A 27,053-nucleotide genomic window follows, 5' to 3' on the forward strand; every position below is an offset into this window, starting at 1 on the left:
ATACTTCTCATATTGCTTAATTATTTGGGCACCAAACCGATTCTTTATCTCCTCTTGAACTTCCCTTGGAGTGTTACCACTGAAAAACAAAGATATTTTTTCACGGTTTAATTGTTGACTTGAAGCTTTCTCATACACAGCAAGCAATCTTTGTAGTTCATCAAACTCCTTTAACGCATCCTTGCAAAAAATCAAACTATCATCTGCAAAAAAACAAATGAGACAATCTTGAACCACCTTTACAAATTTTCACACTCTCCATTTGACCCCTATCTATTGCTAATTGAATCAAAGCAGACAAGCCTTTTGTACATAAAAGGAAGAGGTAAGGTGACAAAGGGTCTCCTTGACGGATCCCTCTTGATGGAATAATGTGTCTCCTCGGTGTCTCATTAATTTTAATCGAATAAGTAACCGTAGAAACACTTCTCATGATCAAATCCCTCATCCGGTCAGCAAAGCCCAATTTATCCATAACTTTGTCAAGCCAAACCCACTCTACCCTATCATAAGTTTTACTCATATCTAATTTAAGAGCCATCTCCCCAACCTTACCCTCCTTTTTTTGGCTAATATGATGCATGGTTTCAAAAGCCACCAACACATTATCAGTAATCAATCTCCCATGGACAAAAGCACACTGTGTATCACTAATAATTGAAGGTAAAATCCGTTTCAACCTATTTGCAATAGCTTTTGAAGCAATCTTGTACATAACATTGCATAAACTAATAGGCCTATAATCTGTTATCTTCTTTGGCTCTTTAATTTTTGGGACAAGAGTTATGTGGGTTTCATTAAAGTTGGGTGGAGAAATACCAAAGTTTAGAAAATCAAGTGTCGTTTCGGTGACCACCTAGCTACTAGTGCTCCAAAAATGTTGAAAAAATAGAGGAGGCATCCCATCAGGTCCCGGTGACTTAAGTGGATACATTTGCTTCAAGGCTCCATTCACTTCATACTCCACAAAAGGCCGAACCAGCCATTCATTCATTGCTTGAGTCATCTTAGGTTGCACGACCAAGAGTAAATTAGAAAAATCCACCAGATTACTAGTAGAGAAAAGATCCCTCAAATATCCAATTTCTATTTCCTCCATTTTATCCTCTTCAACCTGCCATACCTCATCATTATTTAGCAAACCCTCCATTAAATTCTTTCTATGTCTAGCCGAAGCCTTGGCATGAAAGAAACTTGTATTCCTATCACCATGTTGAGACCAATTAATCCTTAATCGTTGTCTCCACATGTCATCCTCTATATCCAACCAACAATTCAATTCAATTCGAGTATGTCTCAATGCTTCCACTACTTCCTTGGATGTGGGCTGCAACTCTAACCATTCTAATTTCGTTTGAAGCTCCATTATGGTTCTTCCCACATGGCCAAATTCCGTAGCATTCCAAACAATTGTGAAGAACCTAATTTGACTCTATCAATTGACCACTCTCCCATGCATCCTTGACAACCTTTCACACCTCAAATCCTTCAACCACATTGATTCAAATCGAAAAAGTTTTTTGAGTCTCATTTTCTTCCGTTGTTGAAACAAATGAAGTGATAATGGAGAGTGATCCAAAACCGAAGAAGATAAATGTGAAGCTTAGCTGTTGGATAAATAGACATTCATTCCAAAGTAGCCAAAACCCTATCCAATCTTTCTCGTATTTCAACCCCACTAGTTGTTTGATATAGCCAAGTGAACTTAGATCCAATGAAACCCAAATCACATAGTCCACAATGATTAATAGTAGACACAAAATCTGCCATCTGTTTTCTTAGATGAATACTTCCACCTTCCTTCTTTGAGAGACCTATAATCTCATTAAAATCACTAATAACCAGCCATGGTAAAGAAGATGCACATTTCAAATGCTTCAATTTTGCCCAAGATTCATGCCTTTTAGCCGTATCCGGATGACAATAGAAACCCGTAAAATGCCACCAACTAACTTCCCCACCATTCACCCATGCATCAATATGATTTTGAGAAAAAGTCTTTACATCTACCCTCAACTCTTCTTTCCATAACAAAATAAAACCACCACTATTTCCAATACTAGGAACCACAACAATTTTTCATTTTGCATTTTTCATAAATCAAATCCAGCTAATCTTTTTTCAACTTTGTCTCTATAAGGAAGACAATAATGGACTCTTCTTTATTCACTGTATTTGCTAAGGCATTGACTGTTCGAAAGTTCCCAAGCTCTCGACAGTTCCAACTTTAAAGACTTATTGTGCTCGGCGGGGTTGTTGAGCAATCTCCTTCGTTAGAGTAGTTGAACATACCTCAAGCCTCTTTCTCTTTCCCCCTTCAAGAGAATGATCCTCCTTCCTGCCTATATCAACAATTTTTCTCTTCTCACTAAGGTCAGGACCTGCTACTTCCTTCTCTGCAGAATTTTCTTTTTTTATCAACAATGCGTTTCCATGTTTTTTTGGGAGTACGAGTTGCCTGAGAAGAGCTTCTTGAAAATAAAGGACTTGTGTTTTCAGTATACAAGAAGGTCTCCCTTTGAACATTTCCTAGGCCTCCCACGTGTGCTTTTCTTTTCTTTAGGAGTAGTGTTTCGGCCAACATTGAATTCCTCAATCTAGATTGACTCCAAGGAGTCCACATCATATCTAACTTCCTCAATATTTAATCCCTGATTTTATTTTGAAACGTTAATGCATGATGTGGCATGAGAAAAAGTAGGAGCAGTGGCTGAAACAACACTAGGTTTATCGGTTTTCAATTTTGAAAGCACTGAAGAGGAGTTAATTGCCTGATCTAAAACTTGTAACTGCTCCTTAAAATTCGAAACCACCCTTGCATCTTCCTTCACTGCCTGCAGCGTCTTTGATAGCTTCATCAAAGAAGAAACGTATACCTCATCATCCATAATCCCATCCTCACACCGAGGCACCAAACTATTCTCATTAGTAGCACGGGAATCAGAAGAAGTGATTGTGTTATCAAAGCCTTGATGCAGTCCTGGAAAACCATGAGAAGCCCGAGCATCTGGAGAAACCATCACACCAGCAACATCACCAGCAACACCACGGTTCATAACATCATATCCTTTAACTTCAACAAAAGACTTCTTTGCCGGATTGAAGAGAGGAGCCCTGATCCACAGACCAAATTGCTGTTCTTCTACTATCAGAGTACCCTTACTTCGTAGCCAAAGTGAACTATCTTTATCATCATGAGAAACAGACCCACACCAGCAACAGATATTCAGCAACCTTTCATACATAAAGGTAGCCCAACCTTCATTATGCTTATCCCAATAAATCTTCCTTCCCCAATACTGAAAGTCCTCTCAATAGTTTGGAGGGGAAAAGTTAAATTATGAGTTTGTTTGATGTGGCACTTCTCAGCTTTTGGCAACATTGTCAACACTGTCTCCAACGGCTCTTCATTGGGCCTAGTCTTTTGTACGGTGAGATTATGTTTTATTTCTCAATTGATTTGGTTTTAATTTTTATTACATTAGGCATTTATGTGGGTGTGGGTGTGGTTGTGGTTGGTGTGTCGTGTTCTGTTTATCTATGTGTAAAGGCCTAACCCTAACCTGTCACATTGCTATTAGAGGGTGAACACAGTAATTTACACTAGGTTTGGGTTGAATTTAATCTCTAATAATGATCCTCCCTCTCATCCACACAAGGAGGAAATTTATCAACTTTTCAAATTTGCTTCTTCCTAGTTGAAGGTTTTGTTGGTGGCCAAAGATTAAAAAAAAAAAGGCATAAATAACTAAAGGAAAACTCTCAGGACACATCTTGATCCATAATCAATTTTACAACATGCTTAATTGTCAATTTGTGATTGGTGCACAATAATTCAACTTTTCACTAAGTACTAGTGATGGTCCTACATGTAAGTGATGTAATCTAATCATCAGTTGACACCCAAATGTTTTGTAAAATTGAGTGTAAATTTAGGTATGTTCGGGTGCAGACTCATAAATGAAACACCCTGCATGTCTATAAACCACAATTCTAACACTTACTACATTGGGCTTCCTATTGTAACAAGAATTGACCCATTTTTACCTCTGGGTTTGTTTGTGAATTAGTACATGTATGGAGATGGTTAAGGTCCACCCCTCTAACTTTCTTTTAATTTAGCAAGAAAAAGAAAAAGAAAAAAACTACAATATTGTCCATTTTGTCTATTTTATGGTTTAGATTTTATGTTATGGATTTAACAATGTACAAATTACCAAGTTATTAAAATTTTTAAATAATGTGATAGATTATTAGCTTTGAAATTTGAAAAATATAATTTAGATAATAAAACAGACAAAATTGTCAAATTGATGACATTTAGGATGGTACTAGTTCAAGGCAGACAGTTCCTCTTGTTCCTTTAGTTAATAAAGTATCTTTATTCCAATAATAAATAAATTATAATGGCGAAAAAGGTAGTTAATCAACTAATGGAAATAAATGAAGATTTTATTGTTTTCTATCACAATAAATTTGTTTAGAGATGGGAGGTCGAATCTAATTATGAACAAAGAAAGTTTACATCATAGAACTTTTATTTTATTTTATACAAGATAGAATTCTACTCTAGCCTAATCTAAGTGTATATATATGTGTGAAGCTCCCTCCTGGATACTTGAACCCCGGCTCTTGCCCCCCACATCCCACACACCCACAAGCACTTATACTTGTGGAGTGACTATCGCACCAAAGGGGATGCAGTAGTTACGTCATGGAACTCAATGAGGAAGAATGCTTCTTCTATTACTTCACAGTTTAAAAAACTGGTTAAAAAAAATAAACAAGTGTTGGTTCTTAAGTCTAGTCTAAGGTTGGGGTTACAGATGGATAGGTTTTTTTTTTTTTTTTTTTTTTTCCTTTCACTGCATCTAGATATTCCTCTTGCTTTTATATCCAGCTACAACCCATCTAAATCTTACACTTGGAGGGTTGAGATTGCACTTCTAGTATTCTTGTCCCATCCAGAACATACTAGCAAGTTTTACCCTGCACTTTTAGCTGTGCCACCACTATTCAGTCACTTCCTCATTAATGTGGTCAAAGAAGTGGTTGTCTTGTATTTAATGCGGAGGGGTTCTTTCTTTTTTGATGTTTTAACTTTGTGTCTCACGTAACTAGTGTTCATCTCCGAGGTCCGAGGTTTGTTCTCGAAAATAACCTTAATTGCCCATTTAAATTAGACGTGGAATTCTCGTTCCTACATAAATATATCCACAATTATTTATTTATTTATTTAAATTTATGTATGCAAAACCGCAAAAGATGAAGGAAACGGAAAAATACTTTGCAGTAGCCTAGGAAACAGCTTCTTCCTTTTTGTCTCTGGTTTTTATTTTTTGTTATATATATATTTTAATAAATTTTATAAATAATTTAATTTTAATTTTTTGTGTAACATTTAACATAAAAACTATAAAAAAAAGAATATTTTTGATAACTAGTATGCACATAAAACGCTTATTGTACCACACTCCAGAAGAGAGTTGTTAGCATAAAATCTCTGTTTCTCTGCGGTTGGAAATTCGTCCCTAGACAGCTAGGGTTCCGTGCTAGTTGTTGGACACTTGGACTCATTAATCTTGCATAGAGCATAGAGATATTGAAGTGGGAACCTGAAGTGTTGTTTACCACTTGTTCTTGTTGACTAGTAGTCTAGAATCTTGTGTTTTTTTGGATGAGTTTTTGTTTATGTTGATTTTTTTTCCGGGAAATTTACTGCTTATTTATCCTTTTTGTAAGTTTCATTTTGGGTAATTTACTTGCGGACAAAAGGTTAAAAGTTGGCTTTTTTTTTTTAAGAAATTAAAAGATAGATTATTTAAAATAAAGTTGAGATAAAAAATAATATAAAACCTCAAATAATGAATTATATAAGTAAAAAAATTTAGTTTTTAATAAGTTGCCAAACAAATCCTTTATTTGTCTATCTAATTGGGGTGGTCTTGATGAATAATTTTTGAGTACTCTTAGAGTACGGTGACATGATACTCATTTCTCTCACATTAGAGAGCACCATATTACGTACTTACTTTCTTTAATAATTTTTCAGTTCAAAGAATGTTATAAAAGTATAAGGCCTGTTTGGTAATGTTGTTTATATTTTTTAGAAATATGTATGGGTGAAAAAATATATAAAAAAATGAGTAATTTTATTTATGTATTTAAAAACTGTTGTTTAAACCATAATAACAAAATAAATTTAAGCTCCATTAAAATTATAAAAAATGGGGGAGAAAAATGATATATGACAGTGGAAGCCGGAGGCAGTGTCCCTCTATTAAATCAAGTTATTAACCGAGATGATAAGAATATCACTGAAGTCTGAACCCGCGCCCCGCACCCCCCCCCCCCCCCCCCCTGAGCTAAAAATGATTTGATGGTTATAAAATTGTTCACGAAAAAAACACTAGACCCGGAGTTTCTTTTTTGCTTTTCGCATAGAGAGCATCCAATGTGTGAATGTGATTGACTGATTTGATTCTCCATTGTGCAGTGTGATTTGGCCTTCCGAGTCTGCTTCCTCTCTATCAAGAAAACTCATTTTTTATATTTCATAGATGGATTTTGAATAAAAAAAAAAAAAAAATTGTACATAATTAACTAGATTAATTTGTTGAGAATCTTTACTAACCTATAAAATTTATGATTACTTTCTCAAAAAAAAAAAAAAATTTATGATTAAAACTTTGTTATTGTTGTTGAGGAGCGGACCAAGGTCACATATATTTTCTTGACAAAAGATCCATTCAAAAAGAAAAGAGATCATTAAAAGCCCATCTCACTCTGCTAAAAAAAGAAAAAGCCCATCTCACAATCAATTTCACAAGGTTATGGGCCAAGAAAATAGAGTTCTCACATACAAAACAAAAATCCCAACAAGAGAAGCATCTAAAGAAGCACTAAAAGAAAACATTACAGAAAATAAACAGTCTGGTGGAGGAGTTAGACTATTCTACAGAGCCTCATTAAAATAAAACAAAAGAGAGGTATTGGCATTGAGCAGACAAGTTTCAAAGCAAGAAGAGCAGCCACTAACTTAGACGTAGGACTAGGAGCAGCGATGACTTCTCCTTCCAATGATATAATTCTTACTTTATTATTTTACTTATTTTATAAGAAATTTTCCTACTTTTTAAAAATTGATCCATATTGTCAAGACTCGAGACTTTTGCTATTAACATAGGAAAATAATAGGCTACAAATGAGAACAATACTAAAATAATGTTGTTTAAGTCAATAATCAAGATGTATATTGATATATTCATAAACTTAAGTTTGTGTTTACAGCAAAAAATCAATAAATCCCAACTCAAAATACAGGAGCCAAAATTGGGAGTATAAAAACCCATTAATTTGGGTGGATTAAGCCATGTGAAAAAAAAATGAACCAATAAACTGTGCGAAAGAATTAAAAGTTAAAACCAAGTTGTTCCCTTATGTCCCCTCATGGCCTCATTTGCTAGAGGAGGCCCCAAATTGCGGGGCACTAGAAGTGCCCTTAATCTATGACCCAAGTTAATCCCACCTTTGGTGAATTAGCTTAATTAACTGCTGGAATTGGGGTCCTTGGAGTTGGACTAGGGAGTCCCATGTATGCAAGCCTTGGGGAGAGCCTGACTTTTGGGCTGGGCCTTGGAGAAGGAATTGGGCCGTAGTTAACAAAGGGCCCCTTAGCCACCTTAGGTGATAGGTTAACTTGTTCCAGTGCTCTTGATTGTAGCTCAGTAGGATAGTCTCGGACACACCCAATTCGGGGTCCAGTTCCTGTGGTCCATTTGCAAGATAATCTCTTGCTCAAGTCAAACACTGGTGCCTTTGCTTTAGCATCATTAGCACTCTTAGTTTCTTCTTCATTAGTGGTTGTGATTTTAGCCCTCTTTACACTGCCATCTACATCAATTGCATTTGCAATGTCTGATTGCGAAGATTTAGCACGAGCCAGAATTGGTTCTGGATTGTCATCATCAATTGAGTACCTCTGGAAAAAGATAACCAATTTAGATATGTATTAGAAACTATATATGACCAATGCTAGAAAATTATCACATATTTTATGAAATAACATTACAGTACATTAAAGGATGCACATATATTAAGTAAGAATATAAATATGTACCTTAACATTGGTAAGATCCACATGGTTCTCTTCAAGAAAGCTAATGAATTCCTTGAAGTTCTCTTCTGTAGGGTGATAATGACCGCTGTATGGCCAAATAGCCTGAGATAATATATCAAAGAGTCAAAAATCAGATATAAAAGTTAAAGGAGTCGATAATTGTTACAATAACGTGATTAAATAATTACGCATTATTTCCTAATAACTTAAGCTTTTGAGAGAAATGCTACTATATGCATGCATATGTACATGAAACTGTACCTCAAGAACCCCATCATGAGCAACTAATCTTCCAGCTGCTGTTGTCGCACCCCCGGCTAGAAAGCTTGAATGTTGGAACACACCTTTCTTCTTCTGACCAACATACAAAGCTCTAGTTGTACTCAGCACGAATATCCACTTAGAACCTTCTGTGGTTTCCACAAATATTCCACTTTGCCTAAATACAAGCTTCCCATTTTCCACTATTACTTCATAGGCTACCCTTTCGTTCTGAAATGTCAACAGCAAAAAGATTTTGTAGACTTGATCAGTTATTCAGTAATAAAATTTTGTATCCCTACATCTACATTATCATTTTTTGATTAGTCATGTAGTCATTTTAGCTTGTACATTTATAATAAACTTCTATGAATGTAACAGGCATTTGTAAAACAGTGAATGATATTATGGCATGATTAGAAATATAACTTACAGGTCCAAGATATCTGATGCATTGGCGATGTAGAACAGTCCTCGAGCATTTCTCGTGACATATTTCTTTGCCATCCCCGACATCCAGCCTGCATTTCAGAAAGCAGAAAAGTTACAAAATATAATAATGGCGAAGTTTGATTATAAAGAAATTGGTCCAATATGCTCCTTTAAATTTGTTGGCTGAGTAAGATGGTAGCTAAACGATGGGAAATATAGATATGATTTTTTGTTTCCCATGGGATTTTTAAGCGACACAAATATTTTGTATTCCCTAAAGAACTTTTTCATGTGTAACAAAATATAACCAAAATATTGAGGAAACACACGAAGGTTCTTCTAAATGAAATACTTACCAATAGAAGAAAGGTTGAACGCTCTCGCTTTCAAACCAGATATCATAATAGAAGTGTAAATTGTGCCCATACCGATGGCGTGGGTCAATCTGTAGAGAAAGAAAAGAGAGTTTGATTAGGCCATTGCCTTTTCCAATACAATGCATAAGCTTAATTATGTTCAACGCCCTACCTAATAGTAACCTGAATCAGTTCCTTGACTAAGAAACAATGACACATCCGTATAATGTTTACTTCACCCTTTTTGATTGAATCAAAGTTAAAAGGTTTAATGTGGGCATGTTTGTTAGCAAGTGATAAGGAACGTTTCCAGGTCAATTTTGACAAACTCATTGTACCTAATTTTTAATAAGACTTTTCCAATTTCCATATCTTTTGTCCCAGTGTGTACCCTCCATTGCATGTTCCTACCAACCAACCTTATCACACTTTTTGTTTTTTTGTTTTAAAAAAACTTATAAAAGTAACCAAAGTTTTTAAATAATAAAATAAACATATAGCATGCTGTACTTTTTACTCTGGCTTGATATACGATCAAGCCGGCCTAATATCATGATTGTTGAATTGAATTATGATTCGGGGAAAAAGCATATGAAAAGGGTTTGAGGACTCACAGCTTCAAGCCAGTGTTGCAGGGCTAGTTTTTGAGCCTTCTCATCCTTGGACAAACCTTTTCCAACCTAAGCAATGAATAATTCTTATTAGTATCCAAATACCTCATCATTTGGGGAAAAGAACAACATATAAAAACAAAGCTATACATGTAGAAGCTTAAAATTCTTATAAAAGTACCTTGGCTGCTCTAGTCCTTGCCCTTGACCACTTTGAAACAGCAGTTTCTGGTTTCTCAACATTGAAAAATGACACAGAACTCCGCTTGAGAGCTGCAAAGTCCAATGCCTTCCACCTACATTATGTGAATTAACCATTTAATTTATTGAACCACACATACATACACAAATCTCAGAATTTAAGAAATATAAAATGATTTAGAGTATTTGGGTAATAATTGTACTTTTGCCGACAGTCAGCAAAAAAAGTTTTCCAACAAAAAAACTAATCCAAACACATGCTAAAGGAACTCACCATAGCTCCTCTACCACCACTGCACAATCTGCAAGATTTCTTCGAGTTCGGTAACTCTTATAGACCTTTTGGAGCTTAACTGCAGCAGCATCAAGCTCACTCACGGGTCTCGGCGAAAAAAATATTGCTGATTCAGGTAGAGAAAGTGTGGGAATTGGCTTGTGTTTCAACACATCAAAAGCATCCACACCCAAGGTCTCTTGATCTTGAACTAAATTCTTGAATGAAAGATTCCTCTCAAGGACAATATCTTCAGGTTTGCAATCCCTCAAGCGGCTCAAAGTCTCAGTGCTCGTTTGATTACACCCATTTGACAGTGTTGTAGTTTCTGAATCTGTTTTCTTAAAGCTATTTGTTCTCAAGGAAGTGAAACTGACGTTATAGGCCAAACCCATATGTTGTAGATTTTCAGGCTTCAATAAAAAGTCTTGGGAAGGCAAGTCCGACACCTGCACAATATGATTCAAGGAATTCAGTATATACATAAAATGGATCAAGAGCCAGAATATACATGAATAATTAAAGAAGATGAATAGCTATAAAGAGTCAAAGGCCCCCTACAATTAATCCCTCTTTCTAAATTACTCCATTTCAACAGAGAAGAAAGAGGTAAAGCTCAATTGAAATATGATAAAATCCATCATGAATGATTAACAAAGATAGAAACTTTAACAATATATGATCCTACCTGCAATAGATTTCCACTATATGTCTGTTTTTTTTAAGTCAGTTCCCAACAAATTCTAAAATGAATGAATCGACTAATTTCCACCCACCAAAGTAAGAGATAAGTATGACTCTTGAGTAGTGCACGATGGGTTGCTTATATAGTTGTAGGCTCTGGGAAATAAATAAATAGTCCACTTGACCTTCAACTTCAAATACGCGTCAAAGCCTGGAAAAAAGAGTTACAGGTCTTTGAATTCTCGTACGTCTGTCACCTCGGATAACTTTTAAAATGGGGTTGATTCAAGGAGTTAATTTTTCTAGCTTCAAAACCACGAGTTGATGAATTCAAAGATTTTATTTTGAATTCCCTATCAGAAGGTGGAGCCCTATTTAATTTAACTATAAAGGCTGTGTTTTTATTACTTGAAAAATTCTTAAGTAGTCCAGGAGCATAGAGAAATAGTGCTTCCTCCTTTTACATTCATGGTAAGCCCCACTATATATTTAATGAACGAATCTCACCATGAATATGAGAGTAGGAAACACTATTCTCCATGCTCCGAGAGTACCTAAGAATTACTTTTCATTACCTACTGTAGGGGCATAAAATATGGGTCATAACTCATACCAACAATATGTGAAGTAATGAAGAGAGAGAGAGAGAGAGAGAGAGAGAGAGAGAGAGAGAGAGAGAGATGGGCGGTCAAAGAAAGTAGCCCTGCCGGGCTTCCGTGAAAAAACTCAGATTGCTAACCTAGACTTGAAATTTCGTGTGTTTATTTTGTGGTCAACGACTATTAGCTAATGGCTTTGGTCAGCCACGAGCTACTACTGTAGTTTTTGTTTCATACTTGGAGTTACTGCCTTTTGTTTTCTCGTCAATTTATGGAATTTTCTTTCAGCGCATATGGGGTTATAAAAGGAAAAATAAACTGCTAAAATAATGAGTAATTATTAGTAAATAAGAAAGTAATATAAGCAGTAGTAGATTTATATAAGAACTACTAATTTTTTTGGAAGAAATGATAAAAACTAGTGGTAATTTGTTACACTAATAGTTTGTAAAAATGTTAAAAGATAATTTGTAGGTGCAACGTTACTCATACAAAAATTTTAGTACCACAACTTTTATCACACATTTTGTCACAACTGTATTATATGGTTGGTTATGAATGGTAGAAAAAAAATTGATGAGTTTATGTAAAAGTAACAGACTATCACCATCTATTACATAAGAAAGTTGTGACAAAATATGTGATAAAGGTGGTGTTACTAGAATTACTAGGCTACTATAATACCCCTTTGATATAGATAGGTAGCTTAAAGTGACTGAAGGACCAAGATTGATGACTCATGCTTCATGCTTGATCTTTTTACCACTTTAAGCTTGGTCCTTTACTTCTTTTATCACTTTAAGCTACCTAGATTAAATATTTATGGTCCAGATGTTGCCGCCACTAGGATTAACCTTGGTTGCGTTTTGATATATACTTCCATTAGAGATACAACACGGGGCATAAAATTTTGAGCAATGCTGTATGTTAAAAAGAATATTGACAACATTTTTTATAACAATTGAATTGACAAAATTTTATTAGTTTTTATATTTGATCATTACTGATATATATATATATATATATATATATATATATATTTATTTATCTATCACCTACTATCTACCACATTAGCAGATATCAAATTTTTTGTATCAATAAACTTTCTCTACCATTTTTCAAATTTATAAATATATAAAGGAATAAATTTATTTTATAATTAGTGACATGACATATTATGATTTGAGAGATACTCTAGATCTAATAAGATACAAATACATGACAATTGTTGGATGCATAATTTATATGGTATTAAATCCAGTGCACATGACATTTGATTTAAGTTATATACATTATAATCCGTATATAATAAAGGGTCCAGTTAGGGCACATATTAAACCATCAATTTTGAAAAAAATTTATTAGAAATTGAAAAAACTGTTAATATTTTTTTAATTTTTAATTATTTTTTTAAAATGATTAATTATTATGTACCTTAGGGCACACATTAGCAAAATCCTATAATAAAAATAGTATCTTGAGGTTGAATAAGAGTTCAAGCTCATTTTATAATTGGAAATATAATATATTATGATTTTAGGATAATAAAAGTGATAGAATAATGTGAAACAATGTTAAGTTGCTAAGGGCAGTTTGAGATGGATATTTAAGTAACACTTTTCAGTTTTTAAATAATATTACACATATTTTTTACATTTTTTTACTCACATATATTTAAAAAAAATGAAAACATCATTATTAAAATAACGTTGTTACCTTCTAAACCTAGCCTTCTTCTAAGGCGGGATGGAAAATAAATGCTTGATTCATATTAAGTCGGGTCAAAATCAACATAGAGTTGTCAAACATCATGACCATTTAATGCGTGTTTGATTTGATTGGCTCTTTGAACTATCACCTTTTTCCAATGGCCGATTGGACTGTTAGAATTTTTTTTGCCTATATCCCATAGACTGGGTAACCTGCCAAAGTCAAGCACTAAATATAAGGATAATGGAGAAGACAAAGATTACGAAGTGTACAATTCAGCTACATTGACTCTTGCCATCTATGTCTACCCCATTATTATGGGTAGTGGTTGCTTGAATTTTTTTTTGAAAAACAATAAATTACTTTATGATGATTCTCTCACCATCTTGTGAAAAACAAAGCCTTAAAAAATACATTAATTTGATACTCGGATCAATCTGCAACATGTAAATCTACGCCAAGTTCCCAAAACAATTATTATTTTTTTATTAAATTTTTTGGATAACCAAACATTATATATGTTTTTATATATGTCCATGACACACGTATGTATAAAAATATTTAATTCATAGAAAAAGAATAGACAGTTTGGAACACATTATATGTTGGTCGTCCACGTGATTTTTAGAGCAATTATCAAATTTGACGCGTTCATGGGGCTATGTATCTTTAAAGAGTTTCTGCGTAATTTGGTTTTAGAAATTAGAACAAGTCATGGTGGCATACAAATCCTCAACCAAATAACAAGTTTACATTTTGCCCCAGCTACCACCCGCCACAGCTGTCTTGGAAGTGTTGACGTGTACCACTTTGCCTGTTGCACCCTTATTTTTTTTTTTTAAATTTATTGTGAGTGAACAATGTTGGGAAAAATTATTTAACAAGCACAATGTGATGCTTTAAATTATTAAAAACAAATTATCTAATAATTAATTAAACTTTTTCATATTATATTTTGAGTTTATATTAGTAATTTTAGTAGATAACTTGTTTTTAGTAGTGAAAAATATTATATAAGTTAAATTCTGCAAGTATGTAGTAATTATTAATTAAAGCCTTCTTTTTTTACAACTTATTTCAAAATGGTATTTTCGCAATTTAAAAAAAAAAAGAGTAAACTAAATATTTGGTCTTTATTCTTTACACTATATTTTAATTAGGTCCATAAATTTTCAATTATGTTAATTTGGTCTCTAATTTTTCAGCGTTGTGTCAATTTCATCCCTACCTTTATATCTTTGATGAAATTGCTAACATAGCAAATGACCAAAATAAAATTTTAGTTTATTCTCACATCAACGGAAGCTAATTTTTTATTTTGGCCATTAGATATGTCATTAATTTTTATTTAAAAGATAGCAGAAGTGACTAAATTGACACAATACTGCAATGTTAGAAACTAAATTGACACAATTGAAAGGTTAGGGATTAGATTGAAATATAGTATATATGATAGGAACTAAGTACTCGTTTGGATTCACTTTTGCATTTTGAGTTTGCGTTTCCTTCTTTTTCTTCTTTTCACGACAACTTTTTCACTATTACGGTTACTATTCATGAATAGTAATCGGTATTGTTCAGTACTGTGCGGGAGACAAAGGTACTGTTCACACAGTTCATGCACTGTTTACGTACTATTCATGAGACCCACAAGCACTTTATTAAGAAAAAAAATATTAAAAATGGGTTCCACAGCACTATTCAAACATTTAAAAATTATTTTGTTACAGTGTGTTCAGTTTTTAGATTTTAGCAATAAATTCTATCCAAACGAACCCTAAATACGTAGTTTACCCAAAAAAATGTCTAAAACCACAACCAATTTCAAAATAATTAATTTTCACAATTATTTTATATGGCAAACTATAACGAATTGTCTGTCACTTTCACATAAACATATCTTTTTTTTTATTGAATAATTTTTAAAAAAATAAATGTGAAATGGATTATGATTATAGAATTTTTCAAATTTTTAATGCCATTCAATTTTATTATTTCTATCGTAGCTGCGCGTACAGAATGTACAAGTACTTTTCAATGGACCATATATGGGCCCTAGCCATATATGACCAAAGAAAAGATAATGAAGGAAACAACTATCCCACTCCCCATGTTCCCCGAAACGTAGAAAGCCACATATTTTTTGTTCTCTTTTAAGCAAAAATTGACATTTTTGTATTTTACGGTCTCAGCTTGGATCTTACATTGATTACTTTAATGTGAAATTTGGACTACATTTTTGTTAGGAGTGAAATTTAGTACTACTATTAATACATACAAGGACTTAACTAAAAGCAAAGCATTACTAAAGAAGCCATAAAAAACTATAATCTCTTAATGTATTAAGAGGATTCAAAATATTAGTTATGATTTTTACAAATGTCAAAAATACCCGTAATCTAATTAGATAATCCTTATTTTTAAAAAATAAAAAAAAGATTAAAATTGTAATTCAAAAAAAAAAAAACTACCAAAATTTAAAAAGAAAAAAAAAAATTAATACACTTTATATTTAAACATATCTCACGTATGTTTGATCATTTTTTCCCCCCAAAAACTAGTACACATTAAATCTAGTTTTTTGCTCCATTTCAAATTCTAAATTTTAGTTTTATAAAAATCCCTTCTTGTGTAACTTCACTAACAATAGATAAATTTAAATTAAAAAAATTATATTAAACTCAAAATAAAAAAGAATCTCATCGCATGTGCAAAGTGCGTGTGATGATACTAATTTTAATAGGTTTAGGTTTACCGTAGAACTTTAACTGTGCATGCATAATTCTCTTGCCTAGTGGGAGATGAGAGCCCAAACTAGTTTTTTTTTTATATTTTTTTAAAGAAGTTTAGATAAATACTATTTATTAATATGCCCCTCTTAGATCTATATAAAACTTGAGCAATACCTTGAGAGTGGCATATTAACGTTTATTGTGAAGTAGTTACAATATGGACGATTGCAATGGACCATACCTCATCATTTGCATTATTATTCCCATTATTGAACAATGGAGAACTTTTTTTTTTATTTAACAAATTTTTATAATACAATAGGGACCTAATTGATAGTGGTGTTCTAACTTCTAATTGACCATCCTTAGTTCCTTACTTCCTTATAGAGCCTCTGCACCGGTCCACCCTTGCCACTAAATATCATTCGAAAGATTTGGAAACAATTTATCTAGTTTTATATTGAATTTTTATTTATTTATTGAAAGTATGTTAAAATATACTTATATTTTAAAGGATAAAAAAAAAAATTTAAAAATGAGATTTTAAAAAGCTAATAAAAGTAACAACTAAAAACCTGAGCTTATAAGATGATTCCAAATGGACACTAATATAAGATTTTCATGGATGAAAAATGAAAAAAAGAAATAAAACTGATGTAGGACAACTATGATTAATTTATACATGCCTGACATAAGGAATCTTGACATTTTTATTATTATTTTATAATGTGCTAGAGATATTATTATTATTATTATTATTTACGCGATGATAAATTATGATTGAGATGTTACGCTATTAATTTCATTATCATTATGTAACGTGCCATTTTCATATAATTAGATTTATTTATTGAGTAATGGTATATCTACAAACTATTTTATAACATTTTTACAAAATAATGATGTGACCAATCTCTTATTAGTTTTCATCTAGACTTACTATTAATATCATTTTTTCATTTACCAATAATCACTCACCACATTAACAGTTTGTAAAAATTCTTATAAAATAGTTTGTATATCTAACATTATTCTTATTTATTTATTTCATTTTCTGAATAACGAATCTCCACTAGTGGTCATATATTGGGTTAAAACTATGAAAAATATGGGTATCCAACTCATGTTTTATTTAATTAGCAGATCCTCAAACTTCAGCGGTTCAGCCCATGCAACAATTTTTTAAATTATCAATTTCCAAAGTCCCTTTTTTTGGAGGAAAAAAAGGTCTACTTTGTAAGACTCAAATCTTTTTAAACTTAAAAAAAAAAAAAAAAAAAAATCATCGCCCAACTAATTGATTAGCTCATTAAAAAATTCATCGCCCAACTAATGGATTAGCTCATTGAAAAAATTCATTATTATCCCGAAAATTTAAATGCCCAAATAAAGGTAAAAGTATCGTAATTTTGCTTGCGCGGCCTAACCAACTTGTTATTGGGAGTGTTTTAGGGAAATTATATTTTATCTCTTAAACTATATCTCATTTTATTTTAATCATTCTAAATGATGAGAATGCATACTTATCTCTTAATTAAACTATATCATTTTTTACACTTCCTTAAATTATATATGAGAATGCATAATTTACCCCTTCCAAACTATACCATATTTTATACTTACCTTTTAAACTATAAGAGTGCACATTTACCCCCTTAACTATTACTTGTGCAATACTTTGTACTTCATCTTAGATGGGTAAGTATTACACGGGTAATAGTTTATGAGAGTAAGCATGCATTTTCATAATTTAAGAAAGTACGTGTAAAAAGAGGTATAGTTTTTTAAGGGTAAAGTGTAATTTTTCCTTATTCTTTTCTTTTACTAGCATCTTGTAACTGAAAAAGACCACAATGCAATGACCAATTCAAATTACATTACATATAAGAATAAAACAAAAGAAATACCCCGAATTTTTCTTTTAAATCATACTTCCATAAATTCTTTTTTTTTTTAATATATATATTTTTAAGAATATTCTATGTATTTACATATTCTGCCCCTTAGCTTTCTAATTAAGAGGAGCATTTTAATTTTAAACACAATTCTAATAGGAAAGGTCTCCATGAAAAACTTAAATAATCTAGAAATCATATTCGTCTACTTTGTTATGAACTTAGTAGAGCTACATATATAATCAAACAAATAAAATGCAACCGATGATGGCACTAAGGGGAAGGGAGCTAAGATGGCTAGAAGGCCCAGAACTCCGGTTGACAAGTCAATTAGCCGCCTTAAACTAATTTTTATCATGACCAAGGACGGATGTATTCTTAGATCAAGGAAGCCATGGCCTCCCTTAATTTTTTTTTTTTTTTTTTTTGGGGTTAAATTTTAAGAGGTATTCAAAAAGAAAATTATATTTGGCCTCTTAAATTGAAAACTAGTTCTTCTAAATTGAAAGTTGACCAAAAAGTCTAAAAAATAAAATGTTCATTTGACCCACATGTGTTTAATATTACACTGATATTTTTATGCTTGGAAATTGGAATCCAAAGTTCAATTTTTTTTTGAACATCGGGTTTCAAGTGATATTGTACTATCTGACCCTACGTGAAGGATTGTTTAGGTGCCTTTTGTTTTTATTTTCTAATGTTTGTCTGTGTGCTTGGTTTTTTTTGTTTTTTGTTTTTGGCAACACTACTTGGCTTTGAATCTTTTGGTGGTAATAGGAATATTGGACAAATAATGATAACACATATGTGATATGGCGATCAAACTTTTGTGGTTGAAGCTATTTCCTTTTATAGAATGTGTATACTTCTACTTGCTATTCTAGTTTCTATTGCAAATTCGAAACAAACAATTTTACTCTTACACATTATCAAAACCATTCTTTGCAACGAATGATTTTCTAATGGATTATTTGATTTTGTACATTAAAAGAAAAATTGTTGCAATATTTAGTAAAAAATTAATCATAGATAATTTTCTCGAATTAAAAAATGTTGAGTTTCATTTTAATAGATCAAAATAATTGTGTAGAAATGTATTTATATAGGAACAATGATTTTACATATTTTATTTTGTATATATTGAATAGTTTTTTTTTTCATACATTTATCTAATTTTGAATTTAATATATTTCTTATTCTTGAACGAACGACAGAAGGAAACTACATCCAGCTCAATCTTATGAAGGGCATCAGATATCTCACGTGGAAAGGCATGTTTGAAAATATTTATATTAGAAATTTAAGCCCACTTGGCTAGGTAATGAGCAGCCATATATGGCTCCTTTTGACCCATAGGAAGCACATCTTCGCGAGGAGCTTTTGCATCACCAAACCTTCATTGACTAAATGGCACAACTCTCATGTTGATTAGTGAGCAGCGACTACCTTAATGTCCATCAATAATAGCACCCCCTTCAATAATAGCACCCCCTTCAATAATAGCAAAATTGGTGCCTTCATCTAAATTTAGCAAACAAGTCAGGTCGATTGAGTTCAACTTTGACACAATTAGGTTTAGGTTAGAAACGAGTCATCTTTAACGCTGCGAAGCTTACAACTCTTAATCTTTTAAGAGTTGGATCAACCTAGTATGAACAAATTTTTTTTTCACAATGTTGAATAATAATAATAAATAAATCAGAAACTTGATAGTAAGGTATTTTTCTTTTCTTTAGTACAAATAAGATAATAAATAAATAGAAATACTAAAAAATAAAAGTTACATAAAATATATAAATTTCTTAAGTTTACATTGTTGAAGGTTCACTAAATTTTAACCTTGAATCATGACCTCTGGAAAAGAAAAATACAAAAAGAAAGAACTTAGAAAAGAAAGAAAATAAATAAAAGAACAAGATGTGAAATCTCCAAAGCCAGTGTGGTCTTGCACATTTCGGCATTTTTTTTGGTTTAAAGACGAATTCATTCAAACAACTAAATAGCTACATCTGTGGCAGAGCAAGCTCTGTTAACATACAAACTAGCAATATCATCATCTAAAATACTTCTAATGTCCATAGGCGAACAGTCAAAGGAAACAAAAGCAGCAACTTGATCCATGCTCATCCTAGCAAGCATATCTGCACACCTATTGGCTTGGTGACAGCAATGTCTAAACTGAATTTGGAGAAACCGGAGCACCAATTGCCTGCAATCATCCAAAATAGGCGAAACAACATTATTCTGATAGTTTGGGTTAAGAAAGATATCCAAAACTGCTTTTGCATCAAGTTCAACAATAAGGCAAGAAATGTTTAAGTTACTGCATAAAATAAGACCCTCCCTAAGCCCCTAAAGCTCAGCCGCAAAGCTGGTAGTTGTTCCTATACGCCTTGTAAACCCAGTCAACCACCTTCCATTCTCATCCCTAACGACTCCACCACAACCTACCAAACCTGAATTACCCTTTGAGTCCCTATCAGTATTCAATTTAACCCATCCTTCCTACAGCTTCTCCCATCTAATTCTTTTGATGATGCTATGGGTCAAACTTCTAGGCGAGGAAGCACAGAACATAAACTCCACCGCTTGATTGATTATCTCCATGGCCAAGTTTGGATTTGGATTCTTCCCATTGAAAACACAGCTATTCCTACTCTTCCATATGCTCCACATGGTAAAGGAAAAGATCATTTTCTAAGGTAATTTTCCAGTAGCATTAGTGAGGCTCAGATTTCCATTAATTGTAAACCATCCACTCCTGCAGGTCTAATCGTCAAAAATCTTGGTTTGAAGGTAGCACTCCCAGTTGCCTCCACACAGTTTTAGCCCAAGAATAGTCCTTAAGAGCATGCAACGTTGTTTTTGTTTCTTCTTGACAAATGGGACTTCTATCATCACTAACCATCCCTCTTCGAGTGAGACAACCCTTCACACCAATGCTATTGTGAGCACACTGTCACAAAAAAGTTTTAATTCGAGGCAAGGTGTTTGAATTCCATATCCATTTAGCTGAAAGAGGTATTATGGGCAAGACCGATGGCAAGGCTATATAAACTCTTTAGATTGAAATTACCCCTAGGATTATTCAACCATGCTAATCTATCCCTTCCTCTGCCTGTTTAAGGAATAAGAGTGGCTTGGAGCATGAGCTTGATATCTGGAGGGAGTACAAATGGAATTTGCTCCAAGTCCCACCCAGTGTCAAGCATAAAATCCTTCACTTCCCACTCGAAGGCTCCCCGGTTTAAGAGGCCTTGGATGAGCTGCCGGAGAGGACCCATCTTCATCCAATTGCCATACCAGAAGCTCAATTTACTATCCCTTCCCACTGTCCACATGCTGCCTGCATTGAAAACCTCCCTTCCTTTCTTCATTGCTGTCCACACTCTGGAGCAAGGGAGCTTATCGGAATTGGGGGTACTTGTTCTTCTGCTATTGTAGTTCTTAGTTCTTAGAACCTTGGCCCATAAGGCATCTTTTTCATTGTTGACCCTCCAATTGAGTTTTGCAAGAAGGGCAACATTCCTTCCCTTTGCCATTTGTAATCCAAGGCCACCTTCATCTTTAGTTCTAGTCACTTTATGCCAACCTACCCAATGAATCTTTCTAGCTATCTCTGAGGAACTCCATAGAAAGTTACAGTTGACCCCATCCAATCCATTAAGAATTTTTGCCAGAAGATGAGCACACTACATCACATAGGAAAGGATGGTCGCTAAGGAAGCTTGGATGAGAACAGCTCGGCTAGCCAGCGATAGTAAATTCGCCTTCCAACTCGCAAGTTTCTATTTCACCCTATCCAAAATGAAATTATAGTCTTGTGAGGAGGTGCCTGAATGATTTACAGGAATCCCTAAGTACTTTCCAATATTCAAAGTTGAAGCAAAATCAAGAATGTCACATAGGGACTCTCTAGTATCTCTATCCACATTGGGTGAAAAGAAAACTCTTGACTTGGATTCACTTATAGTTTGGCCGGATATGCTACAAAGATCATCAAGCACATCCCTAATAGTTAAGTAATTGATGTAATCTGCTTTGGCAAAGAAAACAAGGTCATCTGCAAAGAAAAGGTGGGAGAAAGCCAGTCCACTTTAGGAGGCTTTAACCGGCTGCCAAAGCTTCATATTACACTTCTCTTCAATGAGCTAGCCAAGGTAATCCGTACACGAAATAAAAAAGTAAGGGGATAACGGATCCCCTTGCCTAATCCCTCTCGAGGAATATATCGAGTCTAAGGCTTCTTCATTAACCAGAATAGATGTTGAGACTGTCGAAACACAACTCATAATGACATCAATGAGGTCTACCGAAATATTAACTCTGATGAGAATCTCCTTAATGAAGCTCCATTCGAGCTTATCATATGCTTTTTCCAAATCAATCTTTAAAGCCATATACCCCACTTTACTCCTTTTTTTGGTAATAGAGTGAATAACTTCTTGAGCTATAATTGCATTATCTATGCCCTTCGTGCTTGGAACAAAGGCTACTTGGACTGAATATATGAGCTTATCCTAGTATGGCCTTAGTCTAGCAACTATAATCTTCGTGACAATCTTGTAAATTGTGTTACTCAAGCTTATAGGTCTATAGTTGCCCAACGTCTCAGGGCCTTAAATTTTTGGTATGAGGGCAATGTGAGTTTTATTCAAGTAGCTAGGCACACTCCTTTCTACAAAGATCCTTTTGACTTCTTCAATGACCGATTTGCCTACAATCAGCCAAAACCTCCGAAAAAAGCCCGCATGCAACCCATCTGGCCCCAGTGCTTTGTAAGCCTTAAGCAACCACAAAGCTGACTTTATCTCCTCCTCCGTCATTTCTCCACTTATACTTTCCGTCTCCTCCTCCGATAGCCTGGCTTGCCATTGAGAGATGGAGGGGTTTTGACTGAGAGGCACTAGATGGGGAAGTTGTGTGTGTATATATATATATATATTGATAAAACCCTCCTTAATAAAGTCCTTAACTTCATTTGCTTCGTACAACTATTCACCCATTGTGTCCTTGATTGCTGAAATTTGGTTTCTTTTCCTTCTAACCAACGTTGAAACATGGTAGAAGGAAGTGTTGCGATCGCCTTGAATCAGCCAATTAATGCAAGCTTTTAAACTCCATTGTTCCTCTTCCTGCCTTAGAATAGTATCAAGTTCCTTTAAAAGCTCTTTTCAAGATCAAGGAGGAAGGCAGATAATTTAATCCTGATTGCCCTTTGGATGTTGTTCAATCTAGCCGTGATGTTTTTTTTCTTAACAAAGATATTTCCAAAATGCATCTTATTCCAAACTGAAGCTTCCTTTGTAAAATTTTCTATGGCCTCCACAAGAATATTAGGCTGCCTCCACACGTGGGATACAATCCTAGGGAAGGTGGGATCGGTCAGCCAGCAAGTTTGAAACTTGAAGAGCCTTTTCCTCCCCATGTGAGTTCTTGGGAGCATGTCGAGCATAATAGGGCAATGGTCTGAGTGGCAACTTGTGAGGTGAACGACTTTTGCATCGGGGTAAAGAATACACCAGCTAGCATTAACGAAGAATCTGTCTATTCTTTCTTGAATGAGAGCTTGAACTTCTCTCTTGTTTGTCCAAGTGAAACAGAGGCTAAAAAAACCAATGTCTATCATCCCACAATTATCGAGACATTTCTTAAACACTAATGATCTATTCACACTGACCGCCCTCCCCCCAAATTTATTCACACTAATGATCTATTCATTAAAATCACCCGCTAAAACCCAAGGCATATTATGTAATTTAGCTACTTTATTTAGATTATCCCATAAAATTTGCCTTTTAGCAGACCTAGGGCTAGCATAAACAATAGTAAATAACCAGCTAAAGTTAGAGTTTATTACCTTAACAATGGCATGGATTTCCTGCTCAATGTTGGACAAGGTAGTGACCTCCACCCTATCGGAGTTCCATAGCAGCCGGAGCCCACTAGCATAACCAACGGTGTCGGTGTGGACTGCCCCATCAAAAGGAAGCCTACTTGAAACTTCTCTAGCCTTACCACCCCCAATTTGGGTTTCCATCAACACTAAAATTGTCGGATTATGATTACAAACCAACTCCCTAACATGACTTTGAAATGAGGGCTTCAGAGTACCCCTATAATTCCATATTATGACATTCGTTAGGAATAGATGTTGAAGGGTGGGAAATTCATCAAAAGACGGTAGCGATTTTGCCTCCTCCCTCAAGTTCCATCTGATCTGCTTTAGCATCTCCTTCGTCTGACCCTCTACTAGGCACATTGTTAGATTGTGTTGAAGCAACCCCATTTCCAATTCCTGCAACAACCCATGGAGACTGAACACCACAGTTGGCTGAAAAACCTGTACTAACTTCATGGTATGCTTGTTCCCTATGAGAAAGGTTAAGATTGGCTCCTTCACCAACATTCTTCGCTCTGAGAGGCTCTCTGAGGGGTTTACTTCGCACAGCATAGGCATTGGTGAAATCTGAGGCAGTGTTTCCCACACAAGGCAGCGCTCCTCCTTCGATGACGGTGTATCTGTCAGAAACTGCCACCACAGATTCCTCGCCTCCGTCCACACTGGGTTTGACAAAGCCAGTCCTCCCTCCCTTGCACTCATCTCTATCAAAGGGAATATATCTTTCCAAGCCTTCCTAAGCTTGTCGTTGAACCAACCCATCACTCGAGTTGGGTTTGCACGGATCTCGGCTAACACAACTTCTGGTATCTCCACTACAAAGCCAATCCTCCCTCCCTTGCACTTATCTCTGCCAAAGGGAATATATCTTTCCAAGCCTTCCTAAGCTTGTCGTTGAACCAACCCATCACTCGAGTTGGGTTTACACGGATCTTGGCTAACACAACTTCTGGTATCTCTACTACAATCCCCTCCATGTTTATTGCCCATCTCTGATCGGGGCAAGCTTGAGAGCTGAAGTTCAACAACAATTCTCAGATTTGAATATCCCTCACTTCCTTGCATTGATACTCCATCACGGTTTGGTTGAATACCCAATATGTGTAGGCTAGTGGGTTTCTCAAAAGCTTGAGATGAAGGCAGGAAAGAATCTTCCTTTTTGGTGCTTATGGAACAATCTGATGCTACCCTTGAATGGGCAATGGCCTTTTTGCCCTTAATTGAGGCACTATGGCTGGGCTTAACGTTGTGCGACTCACTCTCGACCCGAGGACGTTCTTTTGTCAGCGTTGGTGCTTCTAGACTGCGAGGTGGGGACTTTTGGGCCTATTGAAAGCCATTTGGCCCTAAACTGCGAATTGAGCTCACTACTTGGGCTTGGTTCAAATGTTTTGAGGGGGACAGCTTTCTTTTAGCCTCTCTACTTGGCCCATCAGTCATATTCTGCCTACCCGCTGTGAATTTGAACCTAGCATCACTCTCTGCCTTTCTCTGCTCTTGTCTTAACCGACCATTATCCAGCACAACATTGGCCCCTCCACTTCTTTGAGTTTTCAGCACATTCCTTCTTTGCTCTACTACAATCCAAGGATTTTATGTCCTTTCTTGTACCACCTTAAGCTCATTCCCATGCACGATCTTGTTGGGCCCCACTCCTATGGTTGCTTCGTCAGGCACATGCGTATCGCACGATCGGCCTTCCACGTCCCTGCCATTTTCCATTGCCACCTCTTTCGGCAGCGAGTCTGGGCAGACCATATATGGAAATCTTTCCCTTTTGTGGCCCATTCTACCACAGGAAAAGCATAGTTTATGAGTACCTTCATAGCAAACCGGCTATTCAAACTTCCCTGTCAACACTGTTGTCACCAAAGGCTTATCCACATCAATCTGGACATAGAGCCTTGCAAACCTGCCTCTTGCTTCATTCGCAGTGTGCGTGACAATCCTTAGCACGTTGCCAATGGAATTCCCGATCTGCAAAAGAGCTTCCGAGTTGTAATACTCGATTGGTAGCTCATTTAATCTAACCCATATGACCACCAAGGTGACATTTGCCGATGCTGGCCGGAAATTTGGTTCCCATGGTTTGATGGAAAGAAAATGCTCTCCAACGAACCAAGGTCCCCTCTTGAGAGTAGCTTCATAATCCTCTTTCAAGTAGAACCTGGTTAGGAAGAACCCATGCCCCAAATCAACACAATCCAGCCTTCCTGCAGGTTTATACATGGATAGCAATCTGTTATAAAGAAAGCTTAAGCCAACCGCCCTTCCATACACCTTTACGATGAGAGCTTTTGTCCATGGAGTACGAATTCTCTGTTTGAAGTCTTTGGAGAATTTAACAACAACTAAACCTTCACGAAGGTTTTCAATCTCCTCATCAGACTCCTCATCATCCTCCATGGTGTCCCCAAAACTGAAGGCTTGAGTGTATGCCCCTGGGATATCCCTAATAAGTTTCTCCTGGAAAGAGCCTGTCTCACTCCACACTCCCTGTTCATGGCTTGAAGGCAGCGATCCTTCATCCTGTCTTCCTCGGTAACTTGCATGGCTAACGTCCTTCACTTTTTTATTGCTTCATACCAGCTCCTCTTGTTCTTCCCTTGAGAGCGCGAGAGAGTCCATGGCCCCAGGTTTGTGGGTAAAGAAGTTTGTTTCTTTGAGTATACATTTCGGCATTGGCATCTTCTGGATGGCTCCAAAAGATTCATCATCAAAAAGTTGTCGCAATCTCTGCACATCCCAACCAGATCAACTTAGTTCGGCCTGTTACAATATCTTTCTAAAAATAAAAAAAATAAAAAATTCAGGCCTCTCAATGCTGGCTGGACTGGGTATGGTTAGTACCCAAATTTCAAAATAGAGAGAGAAATCTCCAAAGCCACGCAACTCATCATAACTTCATTCAATGACCTTGACTACATGAAAGAGCCACAAGGCCAACTTCTGTGTGATTTGTTATCTCAACTCTCAATATAATAAGCTGGTGCCATTTGATTGTCATTGAAAGTGTAGTTAATTTTCAGTTCCTGAAATGTTACACTAAGCTAACCGCAAGGACCACAAATCTTATATGTTGAGAAAGTGCATTAGTTGGATGTGAGTTTTAGCATAGGTTTAGATAGATTATGTTAAGAGGTACTCTTAAACTTGTAGCATAATAGATAGATTATATTAAGACTTTAGAGAATCTCTCATTAATTAGTTGGATGTGAATTTAGCATAGACTTAGTAAGTTTGCTTCGTACTTGTATTTTGTTTTTTTAATAAATAT

General features: G+C 35.0%; 2 protein-coding genes across 2 annotated transcripts; both read right to left on the reverse strand.

The window, feature by feature from the left end:
* Positions 1 to 856: 856 nt before the first annotated feature.
* On the reverse strand, positions 857 to 1,366 carry LOC142630139 (uncharacterized). Its single transcript, XM_075804153.1, has one exon. The coding sequence runs from the start codon at positions 1,364 to 1,366 to the stop codon at positions 857 to 859; it is 510 nt and encodes a 169-aa protein (XP_075660268.1).
* A 5,861-nt stretch (positions 1,367 to 7,227) lies between these two features.
* On the reverse strand, positions 7,228 to 11,082 carry LOC142638260 (IQ domain-containing protein IQM1-like). Its single transcript, XM_075812283.1, has 9 exons — positions 10,943 to 11,082; positions 10,255 to 10,703; positions 9,961 to 10,075; positions 9,783 to 9,848; positions 9,169 to 9,257; positions 8,814 to 8,901; positions 8,381 to 8,611; positions 8,120 to 8,221; positions 7,228 to 7,981 (listed from the first exon to the last, which is right to left on the reverse strand). Exons 2-9 carry the CDS (start codon positions 10,647 to 10,649, stop codon positions 7,544 to 7,546), a joined length of 1,524 nt encoding a protein of 507 aa, XP_075668398.1. The 5' UTR covers positions 10,650 to 10,703; positions 10,943 to 11,082; the 3' UTR covers positions 7,228 to 7,543.
* Positions 11,083 to 27,053: the final 15,971 nt, after the last annotated feature.

This window comes from Castanea sativa, chromosome 1 (genome assembly GCF_040712315.1).
Source record: "Castanea sativa cultivar Marrone di Chiusa Pesio chromosome 1, ASM4071231v1".
Classification (NCBI taxonomy): domain Eukaryota; kingdom Viridiplantae; phylum Streptophyta; class Magnoliopsida; order Fagales; family Fagaceae; genus Castanea; species Castanea sativa.

What these genes read in the sequence shown, in the direction of transcription:
- LOC142630139 (XM_075804153.1), bottom strand. Translation starts at nt 1,366, where the DNA reads ATGGAGCTTCAAACGAAATTAGAATGGTTAGAGTTGCAGCCCACATCC.
- LOC142638260 (XM_075812283.1), bottom strand. Translation starts at nt 10,649, where the DNA reads ATGGGTTTGGCCTATAACGTCAGTTTCACTTCCTTGAGAACAAATAGC. An exon ending in GTTCAACCTTTCTTCTATTG is followed by an intron (nt 8,902 to 9,168) that starts GTAAGTATTTCA and finishes TCTGAAATGCAG; the next exon opens with GCTGGATGTCGGGGATGGCA. An exon ending in CTCATGATGGGGTTCTTGAG is followed by an intron (nt 8,222 to 8,380) that starts GTACAGTTTCAT and finishes ATATTATCTCAG; the next exon opens with GCTATTTGGCCATACAGCGG.